This window comes from Elaeis guineensis, chromosome 8 (assembly GCF_000442705.2).
Source record: "Elaeis guineensis isolate ETL-2024a chromosome 8, EG11, whole genome shotgun sequence".
Taxonomy (NCBI): domain Eukaryota; kingdom Viridiplantae; phylum Streptophyta; class Magnoliopsida; order Arecales; family Arecaceae; genus Elaeis; species Elaeis guineensis.
In genome coordinates this window covers 30,626,508-30,642,370 of record NC_026000.2, presented here as the reverse complement: position 1 = coordinate 30,642,370, position 15,863 = coordinate 30,626,508, and the positions used below count along the sequence as shown (strand labels likewise).

General features: G+C 39.0%; 2 protein-coding genes across 6 annotated transcripts in view; both read left to right on the top strand.

The window, feature by feature from the left end:
- Positions 1-348: 348 nt before the first annotated feature.
- LOC105034572 (cell wall / vacuolar inhibitor of fructosidase 2) lies at positions 349-1,361 on the top strand. Its single transcript, XM_010909784.3, has one exon. It carries the CDS (start codon positions 455-457, stop codon positions 962-964), a length of 510 nt encoding a protein of 169 aa, XP_010908086.2. The 5' UTR covers positions 349-454; the 3' UTR covers positions 965-1,361.
- A 1,958-nt stretch (positions 1,362-3,319) lies between these two features.
- Positions 3,320-15,863, top strand: part of LOC105034574 (chromatin assembly factor 1 subunit FAS2 homolog) — a 69,278-nt gene continuing 56,734 nt past the window's right edge. For 2 of the 5 annotated variants that reach the window (XM_073242594.1, XM_073242593.1), the window contains exons 1-3: positions 3,320-3,537; positions 6,874-6,900; positions 7,069-7,141. The gene's annotated coding sequence lies outside the window, so the exon portion shown is untranslated. The remainder of the gene's footprint in view (positions 3,538-6,873; positions 6,901-7,068; positions 7,142-15,863) is intronic. The other 3 variants (XR_012133909.1, XR_012133907.1, XR_012133908.1) reach the window with 3 other exon arrangements.

Sequence of the window (15,863 nt, the reverse complement as noted above, 5' to 3'; positions counted from 1 at the left end):
GAATGATCTGGGATACATATAATAGGATGATTCTAATAAATAATTTTTTAATTTATTGCCATCTCTACTAAAACTCTTTATAACGTAATAAACATTGGTGTGTTAAACCTTGGTTATTTAACATTATACTCTGTTTTTTTTTTTTTTTTTTTTTTTTTGGTACAAAGACTCTGTTTTTACCTTTTTATCTACCGGAGTGCTACTGAGGTTTAACCGTGCCGGTCATTGGCAGCACGTGATCCGTCTTGACCCTCCCCACGACGGCACATGAACCCACAGCAGGGACCATTCACGTGTTAGCAAAGGACAATAAACCCAACAAAGGTCGACATACGGTCTCCAAAACAATCAAAACCCCATGGAAGCACTCTGTACCATTCCACGTTCCACCACAGCCTCCTAACCCAACTCATCCCCCACCAGGCCACCACCTCACCAACCTCTCCTTCTCTCCATGGCTTCCATTCTTCCTCGCCTCCTCCCGCTCCTCTCTCTCCTCACTCTCTCGCTCTCCACCCAAACCCCCACCACCGATGCCCCCACCCTCATCCAAAAGACGTGCAACACCACCACCTACTACAACTTCTGCGTCTCCTCTCTCCAGTCCGACCCTGAGAGCCCCAAGGCCGACGTCAGGGGCCTCTCCACCATCGCCATCCACCTCGCTATCTCCAACGCCACCAACACTTCCTCCTTCACCGCCGCCCTCTCCCATTCCGCCGCCGACCCCTCGCTCCGGGCCGTCCTCCGGGAGTGCGCCGCCAAGTACAGCAACGCCGGCGAGGCCCTGGAATGGTCGCTCGATGCCTTGTCGACCGAGTCGTACGACTATGCCTTCGTCCACGTGAGCGCCGCCGCCGAGTATCCCAACGTCTGCCGCGTGTTGTTCCGGAAGCACCCCGGCTGCCGTACCCGGCGGAGATGGCAAGCAGGGAGGAGGTGTTGGAGCACTTGTGCACCATAGCTTTGGAAATTATATCAATTCTTGGGTGACAGAGAAATATAAAAGTGCTCTAAAGTTATTGAGGACCAAAAGGGATAGGTTTAATTCAGCTTTTGTAGCTATAAAGCTCTCTGGCTTGTAAAGGGAGTGTAGCCTTTGTCTTGGTTGGTTTAGATGTTTCTATGTTTTAGAGGCTTGTGGAGAGTACTGGAAAGGCTTGCATGGGTGTTTCTGTTTGGCACTTTGATGTCTTGGATGGTTCATGTGTACATGATTAAGAAGTGCATTCTGTTCCTAAATGGCTAGCTCTTAGCTGGCTTATTTGCTATGTTAGTGTTAAAATGCATAGTAGACGATGGAGTCTAAAAAGCTAGACTGTGGTTGCTGAAAGATCCGAGCAGATGAATGTCTTATATAAGGGAAATGTTGGAGTCCTTGAAATGATTTCCCTTGTTTCTGGACAATGGCTTCTTTATTATTATTACTATTATTAATTGGTTTCTTTCCTACAAAATTTATCACCATACATGTGGCTAGAATTTGTTTTAGTGAATTATGAATAGAACATTTGTTGCTGGAGAAGTGTAGTATAATTCCTTCGGATAGCACATTGGCCATGTAATCAAGTTTTAATGTATGATTTAACATTTTCACTAGGGATGAGATATTGCAAGAGGGGGGACAGCACAAATTGGTCAGGGCAATCATGCATGATATCTGGAGTACAACAAAGGATTTCTTCCAGCTTGCTAAACCAACCGCTGCTTATTTTTATTTTGCAAATCTTAACAAACATATCCAAAATTAACTATGACTTAAAAGTTAATTTGAATATTTAATACTACAAATTATCTCAAAATATGTAAAAGATTGATTAAGAGATTGGATTGATATCTGTATTATATCAGTTAGTGTTGATATTAATATAGTGATATGATAGAAACCTTGACATATATGGTCACCAATGTGATCTTCTCTGAGAAATAAAATTAAAAACTTAGACATGCTCCAGGACTCCAGTCGAAATAAGCCTCAACAATTCTTGAAAATTGGAAACAAATTGTTACATCAGCCTTGCTACTAACCACTTGTGATTGATAAATATATTAATTTTCACCATAAATATATTAATTTTTCCCCTTTATGTCTATTGACCATATCATGTCCCTTTGTTTTCAAATTGTAAAGATAAAGTGGACAAACACCGTAGATATAATATATTTTCTATCAGTTGCATCGATAATTTTCCTTCTTTCAGGGCCTAACGTATCAAAATTAACCATACCATGGATTAGTTTGTAAACAGTATCATGCCTTTTGGTCTATGTGATTATGAAGTTTCTTAAAAACTCCAACCGACTTATTTGGGATTGGGATAATTGATCTTCCTAATGATTTTTGATCTTTTGATAAAAATTCATCTAAGATATGTCTCATGATTAGAAAATCCACGAAGAAGAGAATACTATTTCTATTATTTATCTTTTCAAAAATCTAAAAGCAAGTTCTTCAAATTGATCAATCTTTATCAAAATTAATAAAATATCTTTTAGAATAACAATTTTTTTTATATTTTTTTCCTTGTCACCAAGCACATTGTTGCTTTTGGCATCCTTCGTAATCTTTCTGCTGCTCTTTTGGATTGGTGCTTCTTCGTATCCGATAGCTGGCTTGGCATATCTATTTTTACCTATATGTATTTTATCCTAGTACTCTTTCTGTTATCTTTTTTACTTTTCTAATATATCTGAGACCCTTCTGGCGTTCTCTTCTGTATGTTCCTTTGTTTCCAGAGAGTTGTTATTTTAAGTTTTACATTGGTCGTGGTGGGCATCACTATTTACCTTATGTAATTAATTTTTTGTTCACCTTTCTTTCGTATAGAATTTCTTACCACACCCCCCTCACCCTCTCCCTCCATAAAAGAAAAAAAAATACGTCGAAGGAGACAGTGGCTAGTGAAAGTCATGGAAGGAAAAGTGATAAAAGGAGAAAACAGTAAGAGAGTTGAGAGAAAAGGTATGGTCACAAACATAGGCATGACACAGAGAACAGTGGAGATGGAAGAAAAAGAGGAAGAAGAGGACAAGTACGATCAAGAGAAGCACAAAGGAGGTGGAGACAACGGCAAAAAAGGCAACATGGTGGTAGTGAGAGATTGAACTTGATGAGAATAGTAGAGCAAGAGGTCACGAAGATATTCCATACATCACATGAGGTTATGATCTAGTCGTTGCTTTGATATCAGGCCACCTTTTCCCACTCTTGTTTCCCAAAAGGCCATCATAAGATGGTCACGTGCATCACACGTGAAGTTCCATCTACCACACGTCTCGCTCGCAGTACGTGCATGATCAACTTGCCGCCCTTAAATCACCAACTCCGCGCCATATCTCTCTTCCCAATTCCCCACCCTTGTTTCTTTGGGGTTAAGAGATTGGGGGAAGAAAGAGAGAGAAACCCTAGGAAATCCAGTGGAAGATGAGAGCAGGGATAGTTCAGATCAACTGGCACGACACCGAGCCGGTCCTATCCCTAGATTTCCACCCACAACTCGTCCTCTCGCCACCGGCGGTGCCGATCACGACATCAAGGTACACATCTATTCCCCCTCCTACTTTTACCTTACTCGGGTCTCAAAAGATGGGATTTCGATTGATTCCAACAGACGCGTCTTCACTAATCGTGCAATAATTGAGGTAGTCGGCTGATTACATGGATTTTATGGGTTCAGTTTCCCTAATTTTCACTGCCGGAGGTTACATTGGTTGTGTCTCTCCCAACTTGGTTTGGATTTCATGTGGAATGATGAAAACCACAAAAATGTGATCTGTTTTTTTTAAAAAAAATAGGTTCAACTTGCCACTGTTTCATCAGGAGTGATTCATTTAATAAACAATTTCATAGTGTTTGGAATGGTGAAATATTTAAAGTAAACATATCAGTGCGAATAGCTGGTACAACATGGTAGCGGAAGTTTAATAAAAATGTTTTAACTACCGATTCGATACTAGAAAACTGTTTGAATTGTTAAAACTACTGCATGTATTATGATGAATCAGCTTGAATTGTAGCAATGAGACCAGGACCATATTTAAAGTATAACCTTTTTATCTTTCTAAAGCCTCCAGCAATCCTATAATCCTTATTTTCGATTCTCTTATGTTGTGAAGGATAAAAGCTCCCAACTTTAACATTGAACCAGAAAAATGCTACCATGTTCATCAGGTTAAGGGCATAGTTATGAATTGTTGTGTACTGAGAGAGTTATGGGGACTTTTTTTTTTTTTGGATGCCCTAGCTAATCAAGATCCCTCTCTATATACCTACTTGTTGAGAAACTTTTGATTCATAATCTCCTTTGCAATATTTTTTTTATCCTTAAGTAAATATAATCTAAAACAAATATGAGTTATTCAGAAAAAAGGACACCCAAAAATGAGCATCCATTTAAAGGGAAAACCTTGTTTTAAGAGATAGTGTCTACCCCAAAAGTAACAATGTAGCTTGGGACTTGCCTTGCCCTTGTACAGTTCCTTTTATGTTTTTATGATATTTCAGTTTATAGTTCATTCATATTTATATTAGTGAAAGAAAGACTGCTTACTCTGGCTAAAATATTGGCATCATTTTTTTAGATCTTTGATCAACACATTGCTATTTGTTCTATTGAGCTTTCAATGGATATGGTCATATTTTATCTGCAGCTTTGGGTTGTAACCTCAAATGAATTGCAAAAGAAACTTCCAGCAGTTGCCTATCAAAACAGCCTTTCTTATCATAGTTCTGCTATAATGTTATGCGGTTCTCTCCTTCCAGTAAGAAATTCCTGCTTAGCCTGCCTAACATAATTCAAAATCTGGTTAACAACATTATTGTATAGAGAATGAAGTTTGAAGCTACAATGCTTTAATCTAGATTTATGGAATTGTTTTTGTTGGTCAATCCTTTCTGCAGTCTGTGCAACTTTTACATTTTCTTCTTAAAAAAAAGTATTTTCCTTTTCTCTTGTCTAATAGATTCTGTATACAATTTTATGCTTAGACCAAATAAATGCATATTATTGCAGTGAATGTATCTGCTCGTGTGAGCAAACTTCAGAAAATTCGATGCGTGAATATAAATCATGGTGTATAATTATTTTATATGCTATATTAAAGTATGTTGCAAAGTTCTGATAGTTGTTATTGAGTCTCATTGTTCCATCACAATTGCTTCTCCCATTACTCAGACCCATTTGCATGACAATGAAGATTGGCACATGAAAGGTTCAATCATTTTTATATGTGCAGTCCAGTTGGTCAATTGTATTTATAGTGCTCCATAGAACCATATGTACTTATTTGATTAAAAGGAGAATGTGTAGCACTAGAGCAATCAATGGGCTAGGCCAAGCCAATGCCTGATTGGTATGGTGTAAAACCCCATTCTTAAGGCCAGTCTGGTTCAAAACTGGACTGAGGATGCCAGATCAATCCTGCCTGAGTCTGTGCATTTTATTGGGCTAGAATTGACTTGATTTGGGGCCAGCTGGATTTTACAGCGTAAATAAATCCATGTGTAAATATTTTATATGCTATAGTTAATTGTTGCAAAATTCTGATGGTTGTTATCATGTCTCCTAGTTTCATCACAATTACTTCTCCCATTATTCAGTTATCTTTGCATAACAATGAAGATGGGAACATGAAAAGTTTAATCACTGTGTCAGTCCACCAAGATTTTTGATATGTATGATCTGGTTGTTCAATTGTATTTATAGTGCTCTAGAAGACAATATGTTTCCATAAAAGGAGAATGTAAGCCAACGCCTGATTATGATGTGGTGTTAAACCCTATTCTTGAGGCCGGCCTGGTTCAAAACTGGACCGAAGACCAATCATGCCTGAGTCTCTGCATTTTATTGGACTAGAATGGGCTGAACTTGGGGCCAGCTGGATTTTACAGCCTAGCACCTAAGCCCAGGCCTGAATTTTCTTTGTTCATTCCTTTGTGCCACTTTGGCTGGCTTGGCTTATGTATACCTAATAAATAAATGTAAAAATCACCATGCTTCGCAGTACAGAAATCCCAAAAGTTTTGCCAAATCCTAAAATTTTTCTAGTTCTTAATGTTAATATATTCTTCTAATACTAGTGGCATGTGAATTTTTGCTAACATGTTACACTATGTATAATTTTTAAAACATTCATGAATTATTCGAGAACATGAATTGTTGCCATCACCCAGATTTTAATTTCCATGCCAAATTATTTGGAAAGTATGAATTTGTGAGCATGACATAATGTTACCAACAAGGACCATCATGTAATATATGTGCAGATGCACAGCTGCAATTGTTTTGCATGTGCAAATGTGTCTGTATGTGTGTGCATATGTGGAAAGCGGTACTGCGAACTGTGATTAATTCATTAATTTCCCGGTCTTCATTATGGAAACTCTTTAGCATCTTGACGAACAACCTTCCAGTTCATGATGCTGCTTATATCATCTTTGCATCTTGATGAGTGGGCAATCAACATGCTGGGATTCTATTTGAGGTTTTTGCATATTTTCTTTGCAAGCCGTAGTTATTACTACATATATGAGATTGAGTCAATTGCACTACATGATGAATGTTTCCAGTTACATTCTATACTTATGGAAACCAATCTTGACTATGGAACTTTTAAGAATAATAGGTCTGGTTTTGACTTCAAATTTTGAGAAAGAAAGTATAGTCAAAAGGCCTACCTGAAGGTTTTTTTTTTTTTTTTAAATCATGCTTTGACATAAACAATAGTTTTCATTGTACAAACTGCCTCTTCTCGTTGCCATCCTCCATTTAATGCCATGAACTTATATCTTGTTTTCAAGATAAAGGTCTTTTGTGCAATCCTTTTATTTCATGCCTATAATGAGCAATGACTTTCTTTTTTGTATTTTTGCAGGAGAACACCTTGCATCTGGTGCTGATGGTATGTATTTAAGGATACTTTCGTTAATAAGTGGATGTTCGCTAGTATCCTCATTGTTAAATATGCATTTCTTTAAAAAGCAAATAGGCCTTGATGATATTTGGCTAAACCAAACATCTTCTCATATTATTTTAGATTTCCATGTTATTACTCCTTTTTGAATTGCAGGAGGTGAACTAGTCATCTGGAAATTACGCTCCATGGATGATGGCAATACTTGGAAAGTATTAAAGACATTATTGTAAAATCTATTCCTTTCTTGATAGTGTTCTATTTGTAATAAGCATTAATTTTAGGCTAAATTACAGGAATGCCTCTTTATCTTTAGTTCAATTTCACTTACGTCCTCTCAACTTTAAAAGTGTCAAATTAGCCTTTCAAATTTTTGAGATATTTCAAAATAGTCCTAATATTTATCTTCATAACGGAATGATGTCATGTGGCCATTATATGATACCATTATTTTATAAAATGACCAAACTACCATTATCCCATCTCTTTCCTCCTCTCTAATTGCTTCCCTCCTCCTTCATCGTTGGTGTTCTTCCTTCTCCCTTTTTCTCTCCTCCCTTTTCTCCTCACTTATTTCTTCTCCTTATTCTCCTTCTTCAAGCTTATCCATGAGCCCTCCGCTCTATGACGGCTCCCTCTACCTCCATTTATTTCTCGCCAGTGACCCCTCTTTCCACCTCCTCTCCTTCTTCTTCACCCATTTCTCCTCCTTATCTTCCCCCTCCATGATGGCTCCCTCCACCTCCATCCATTCTTTGCCAGCGACTTCTCTTTTCTTCTCCTTCCCTTGCTCCTCATCCACTTCTCATTCTCATCCTTCTCTTCCTCCAACCCTATCCATGAGCCCTCTCCCTCAATAGCAGCTCCCTCTACCTCCACCCCTTCTTGCCAGCAACCCATTATTCTTCCTCTTCCTTTTCCTCTTCATCTCCTTCTCCTTCTTATTGTCCTCCTTCAAAGCCACCCATGAGTCCTCCCTCTTCATGGCAGTTTCTTCTACCTCCATCCATTCCACATTAGTGGCCCTCCTTCCCCTTTCATTTCCTCCTTACCCACTTTTCCTCCTCATTCTCGTGCTCTAAACCAACCCATAAGCCCTTGTTAGAAAATCGGGTAGGCAGCATGTGTATATTTTAAAACTCTTTTTGAACGCAGCAGAAAACAAAACGGGTTAAACCCTTTAACCCCAAATGCATAAAATCAAATCTAATCCTACCCAAGTCCAGAAAAAAAAAACATATAATCTGAAATTTAAAAACAAATATGAGATCGAATCTCAATACCTTAGCGTGGGTAGATATTCACCGCTATCGATGATCATGGATTCGTAGATGCTCGAGCCGCACAAATATTCGACCTCTATGGATATCTATCGGGATCAATCTCGAATCGATCTTCTCGTAGTAGATTCTTCTTTTTCAAGTAGAATTTCAGCTTTGAGAACTTAGATCAACTTTTTGATCTAGACTGCAGGATCAACTCTTTGATCTGCAGCTTTCTTCTTCTTCTCTTCGTTTTTCGCTTTTGAAGACAAATCATCTCTACCTTTTGGCGTGTGGAAAGTGGGACGCCCAAACCTTGGGCGTGGAAGAGAAGAAAGGGAGGAAGGGAGGCATGGAGAAGGGAGAGAGAGACTTTTTGTTTTACCAAAATTCTTCTTAGAAACCCTAGAGACCTTTTTATATAAGCTCTACTTTGACTTATAATAAAAATCTAATTATCTTAAAAAGGTATATCCTTATCTCATAAGAATACTCTATCTTTTTAATCTGATTTTTTTCTAATAAAATCAGATATAATTGGCATATTATCAGTCTCTTTATGTAGGTACAAGGGGCGCCCCACCTTATATAAGATAGATAGTTTGGGGCGCCAAGTGTTAGTTTGGGGCACCAACACTTGGTGCCCCTTGGGGGTTTCTTGACATATGAGAGGGGGCGTAGTCCCTCTCTCTCTTCTCCACGCCAATCCATAAGAAGGGGGCGGGCCCCTCTTACCATATTTAGGGGGTTGGCGCCTCCTGGTCTTGCCAAAAAGAGAAGCAGGCACCTCCCATCTTTTCATCTATTCCACATGCTCACTTAGAGATAATTAGGAGATAATGAAGGGATAATATTAGGATAATTTATACCAACTCATTGACATTATCCAATCCTCTTGGGCTCACAATTAAGAGCCCAATTAAAACCTAAATGGATTTAGGTTAGGTTCAAGGCTATGGATTTGATCAAATCGAAGTTTCGAGAAGAATTAGGTTTAACCATGTGCTAGCATGGTTTAATTAAATCCAATAAGATTTCAATAAATCCTAACCCACTTAGAACTTCATAAGCTTAATTGGCAAATTCGAGATTTAATCCCTTAATGTATGATCCCATAGATTTCATTCTATCTGGTAGTGAGATATATTGTGATCTCCATCATAATATCATCGAAACTCTTTTTGATGGATTGGAACAATTTCAATTCTATCCTTCGAGGGCCATCGATCATCAAGATGACGTCCGATGAGTCTCACAATCCATCAGTGACTCTTAGCAGTATATAGTAGCAACCCAGTAGAATGAAAGTACGAAATCTTAGGTGTAGTTATCGTATGATTTAGTCTTTCTATCGTGAGTTCCAACTTGACGGGGGTCGTGGAGAACTCGTCAGACCTCATCGTCAGTCATATGTTAGATTGGTTCGACTCAAGTTCATTTGTGAATCCCATGAAAATTTTTTTCCAGTATTCACACTTGCTTTGGTCGAAGATTTTCTGAACTCAGTCTCGCAAATCGCATAGGACTTTTTCTTTTCTATCAAGTTCGATAGATCCCTTCTAGATGTATCTTACTCCAAACAGCAAATTTGAATCTACTGAAGCCAATATACACAGTAAGGATTTGAATGGCTAGGAACCAAGAGAACATGCAGTCAAACTCAGTAGCCTCGCTACGAATAGCCAATGACACCGCGGTCAAAGGACCACTCACACTACTGCAGCATCGAGAAGACTACTGACGAGTGAGTAGATATCCATGTGGTTCTCATGTTGGTCATGCTCAGTGCAAGTTGTTCTCTAACAATCATCCGTACCCTCACTCCAGTGTCCCTACACTGCAGATCCGAGACCATCTACCCACAAAGAGGTGAATCGTGCACTGATCTCGAATGGATTGATCATTGTCATCCGTGATGATTCTTTGATCGAAAGTATTTAGAAATAACTACTAATTAATGTATGTCTCAAATTTTTAACACTTTAAGAATATACAAAAATGATTTTTGTTAATTTTTAGGACAAGTCATGGATACATAAATATGATTGGAATGAAAAAATCTTTTATTGATGATAAAAAGATTACAAGTACAAGTTTAAGTCCTGAAATTACATAATGTGTCAGCCAACAATTGGCTTCTAGAACATAAATCCAACAAACTTCCACTTGACCTAAAGCTAATTGGCCATATACATAAGACCCATTTTCTTAAGATGAGCTTCGGTCTTCTGCTGGTTGAGAGGCTTAGTCAGTGGGTCTGCCATGTTCAATGCAAAGTTGACTCTCTGCACCTCGATGAACTTCTTTTCGAAGTATTAGCGGATGATGTAAAACCGTCGTTCTATGTATTTGGACTTTTGATGAGATCTGAGCTCCTTAGCAAGGGCTATGGCGCCATTGTTGCCACAGTGCAGTGCAATGGCATCACACTCAGCTCCGCAATGAATTTCTTGAACCAAAAGGCTTTCTTAGCAACTTCAGATGCGGCGATGTACTCGGCTTCCATGATCGAATCTGCAATGATCGGCTACTTGGAACTCTTTCAGTTAACCGCACCACCATTGCATAAGAAGATACATCCCGATGTAGACTTTCTATCATCGACATCAGCCATAAAGTCTGAATTGGTGTATCCCTCAACTTTCAGCTCTGATCCTCCACTAAAGATCAACATCAAATCCTTAGTCCTTCTCAAGTACTTAAAGATGTTTTTAATAGCAATCCAGTATTCTTCACCTAGATTCGTCTGATATCTGCTCGTGACACTCACAGCAAGTGCTATATCAGGACGTGTACATAATATGGCATACATGAGGCTCCCTATTATCGAAGCATAAGGGATCTTGCTCATGCGTTGGATCTCCTCAGGTGTGTCAGGGCACATCTTCTTGGAGAGATGAATGCCATGTCTAAGGGACAAAAGATCTCTTTTGGAGTTTTCCATGCTGAACCTCTTCAGCACCTCCTCAATGTGCATTCGCTGTGAGAGTCCTATCATTCTCTTAGATTTATCTCTATAGACTTTTATATCAAGAATGTATGTAGCTTCTCCTAGGTCTTTTATGGCGAACTCTTTCGACAACCGTACTTTGACCAATGTTAGCATGTTAATATCATTCTCAATCAGGAGGATGTCATCCATGTACAATATAAGGAATGTGACATCACGCTCACTGATCTTTTTGTACACATACGGCTCCTCATTTTTTATGAAATCAAACATTTTGATCACATCATAGAAGCGAGTGTTCCAACTTTGAGATGCTTGCTTGAGTCCATATATGGACCTTTATAGCTTGCGCACCTTGTGATCACTATCACTGGATGTAAAATCTAGAGGTTGCTCCATATAGATATCTTCCTCAAGATATTCATTTAGGAAGGCAGTTTTCACATTCATCTACCAAATTTCATAATCATGAAAGATTGCTATCGCAAGTAGAGTACGGATGGATTTTAGCATGGCTACGGACGAAAAGATTTTATGATAGTCAATACCTTCGCATTGACTATAATCTTTCGCTATTAGCCTTGTCTTATAGATCTCTACCTGACCATCTGATCCAATTTTTCTTTTGTAAATCCATTTACATCCAATAGATACAATACCTTCAGGTGGATCTACTAAGGACCAAATCTGGTTGGAATGAATGGAGTCAATTTCTGACTTCATCGCTTCCATCCATTTTTCGGAGTCTATATCTAACATTGTCTCATCGTAGGTCTTGAGATCATTCATAATGTCCTTATCTCCCATAAGAAATGCTTCCTCTAAATCCTTCGTAAGAATACCTAAGTGTCTTTCAGGAGGACGGAAGATCCTACTTGATCTACAAGGTGGAGCAGGTATCACATCTACTAGCTCATTATTAGGTTTAGATTCTTGGACTCGATGCTCTTCAGAGACTTTCTTTTCGAACTCAATCTTCCTCCCACTGCTTCTATCTTGGATAAACTCTTTTTTTAAGAAGATGGTATAACAACTCACAATTGTATTGTGATCCTCAGGAAAATAGAAGTAGTATCCCATAGTTTCTTTAGGATACCCTATAAAGCGAGTCCTAAAAGACCTAGCTTCTAACTTATCCGTCTGCTGTCGCTTGACATGTGTCGGACATTTTCAAATCTTGAGGTATTCAAGAGTTGGCTTCTTACCATGTCATAACTCATAAGGTGTGGTAGGAATAGATTTAGAGGAAATCTGATTCAAAAAATGAATCGCAGAAAGTAAAGCATGTCTCCAGAGAAAGACAGGAAGGTCTGTGAAGCTCATCATGGATCGGATCATATCTAATAAGATCCGATTCCTCCTTTCGGATACCTGATTGAGCTGAGGTGTCCACTGTGAGACTATGCTATTATCCTTGAGATAGATCCAAAATTCTCCACTAAGGTATTCCCCTCCTCGATCTGATCGAAGAACCTTTATGGATTTTTCGGTCTGTTTTTCTACTTCATTCTGAACTCTATGAATTTTTCAAAAGCTTCAAACTTTCGGTGCATCAAATACACAAACCCATATCGTGAATAATCATCGGTAAAGGTTATGAAATAGATATATCCACCCCTGACTTGTACATCGAACGGACCATACATATCAGTATGTACCAGAGCTAATATCTCAGTGGTCCTTTCTCCTTATCCTACAAAGGGCAGCTTGACCATTTTTTCTTGAAGACACGATTCACAAATCGGATAAGACTCGAAAGTCAACGGTCCGAGAAGATCATCTTTCTCCAGTTTGTTGAGTCTGTTTTTTACAATATGGCCTAGCCTAAGGTGCCATAGATACTTTTGACTAATCCCATCTCTAAGTCTCTTAGACTCTATGACATTCACAACTTGCTCATTAATATTTACACTCACATCCATATGCAAATGGTAAAGACCGTCAATCAAAAAAGCACGTGCAACAACTTTCTTTTCGAAATAAATTGAACACATGTCTTTATTGAAATGAAAATTATAGTTATCCTATGCCAGCACAGAGATAGAAATCAAATTTCTACTGGCTACAGGTACATAATAACAGTCTTTCAAAATTAAACTAAGTCCTAACAGTAGTCGTAGAGGATAGGTTCCATCGGCCACAGCAGCAACCTTTGCTCCATTACTGATCTGGAGAGTGATCTCGCCTTCCCTCAGCCCTCTTACTTCTTCAAGATCCTGCATAGAAGTGCATAAATGGGCACTTGAATCAGAATTTAGAACCCAACTAGAAGAAGAGGAAACCGTTATATTAGTTTCAATAACGAGCAATTCAGATGTACCTTCAGAAGGTCCATCCTTCTTCTTGCTCTTGACAGTCGTCAGGTAGGCCGGATAGTTCCTTCTCCAGTGGCCTTCGACGTTGCAATGAAAACATTTTTCCTTATCGTCGGTCTTTTTTGAAACCTATTTCTTGGGCTTGGCCTCGATCTTCTGCTTCTTTGCAGGCTTCTTCTTTTTCTTCTTCTTAAAAAAAGACTTTCTTTTGGAGGAAGCCCGCTCCACAGTCAGAATTGTGCCCTTTGAACTCTTCAAGGTGCCCTCTACTGTTACCAGCATATTCAATAACTCAGGCAAAGTGCTATCGATTTTATTCATATGATAGTTCATAATGAACTGCTCATACGAATCAGGAAGAGACTGGAGGATCAGATCCACCTGTAATTCCTTGTCCATGTTCATCCCAAGCTTCTGAATCTCCTCTATGTCTTTGATCATTGTCAAATAATGATCATTGACGGACTGTCCATCACGCATCTTAGCTTTGAAAATTCTTCGGGAGACCTCAAAGCGAGCTGTGCGACTTTACTCACTATACAATTCTTGCAAATGAGTCAGCATCTTTCTGGCAGTCTTTATGTCTTCATGCTGTCGCTGAAGATCATTGAACATGGATGCTAATATGTAACACTTTGCCTTGTTATCTTCATCCATCCATTTTTCAAGTGCGGCTCGTTGATTAGGAGATGGATGAGCAAGTAACACAGGTGCATCTAGTTTAGGATATGGGTGAGTTTTTTTGGAGATGAGAACAATTCTCAGATTTCGGAGCCAGTCTTTGTAGTTGGTACCGGTCAACCTATTAGGATCGAGGATACGGGCTAAGGGGTTGGTACTCGACATAGTTATCTGCAGAAAGAATAATTTTTAGTTAGATGTTTGTACTTGTAAACTTGTTTGTTCTAGAAACTTTAAAAACAAACAAGGGCTCCACTATTTTTTCGAATTTTTTCACACTCCTCGGATGGAGAAACAGAAACCTATATGCGATCGGTTTCAAGTGGGTATTGCGGTCCCATTAACCTATACACATCTCACCTAACAGTTATTGGTGAATACAGACCAATGAATAGATAATACTTTATCCATTGCTTCATTAAGCAAGATACAGTAAGCTTGGTCTTTAAGTCCTGTGGCCTCACCTAAAGTTATTGGCACATTTCTTAGTTAAGTCAGACCCATCGTTCACCAGTGAGTGCAAAGCCGTCATTGGGACCCTCATCTAATAGTTATTGGTCCACCCCATCTCTACTCTGGAACATTAAATGTCAATAGAGTGATTGTACATTTCTGATGCAACCGAACCACTATAACTAGCTGAGAACGATCAACGTCAGGAAGGCACCCACATCTCTATAACGATGGAAGACTTCTAAACTTAATATTTAGTGATGAAATTTAGGTTTAGATCTCTTCTAAATCAACAGGTTTGACATCCAATTGATCAAATTCAGATTAGCACATCAACATGTTTAACCAGCCTAGTTGGCATGGGTGAACTCAAGTCAACAAGTAACCTAACACGAAACTGAATCTTCCAAGATGGCCAGGTAAGTTAAGATGTGTGGGGTCCCCCGTTGCTTTCCTTAGACACCAATCAAATTGCCAGGTTAGGCTTTTAGGCACAAATCCAACAGCCTCTCCTTCCATGGCAGCTCCCTGCTCTGCCCTTCTCATTGGCAACATCCTTCCCCTTCTTTTCCTTTTTCTCTCTCCCTCATCGTCTTTCTTGTCCAAGTCCGCCTATGAGCCCCCCCTCTACGATGGTTCCTCCACCCCTTTCTTACTGATCCCTTTTTCTCTCTTTCCCTTCCTCCTCACCTTCTCCTTCTCCAATCTTGTTCACAAGGCCTTCGATGCTACCCTACCCTCCAAGCTGACCTTTGCGATCCCACCCTCCCCCTTTATGGTGGCTCCCTCTACCTCCACCCCTTCCTTGCTGGCGACCCCTCTTATATGGGAGAGGGGCATTGATGTAAATTGAAATGGCAAGCTAGCATCATTTATTGGTAAGTGAATGGTAGAATCACTTTATAACATCTTAAAAATTTGAAGGGCTAGTTTGACATTTTTTTAAAATTGAGAGGGTATAAATGAAATTGGGTTAACGTTGAGGGGATGTTCCTATAATTTATCCTTAATTTATTTCTCTTATTTTGACTTTACTGCATTTGATTTCAATGCAAGGATGTTCTTGACCTTCAGTGGTCTGCCGATGGATATATTATTTTGGTTCAGTGGATAACTCTTGCATAATATGGATGTCAATAAAGGTACGTGGAATGACAAATGATTTCTATTTTGTTAGTTTGGATTCTGTGACTGCTTAATGATCTCTCTATTTTACAACGCTTTAGGCTCAGTTCGTCAAATTTTGGATGCCCCATTTGCATTATGTTCAAGGTGTTGCGTGGGATCCTT

Coding starts and splice junctions, on each gene's coding strand:
- LOC105034572 (XM_010909784.3), top strand. CDS start 455: ATGGCTTCCATTCTTCCTCGCCTCCTCCCGCTCCTCTCTCTCCTCACT.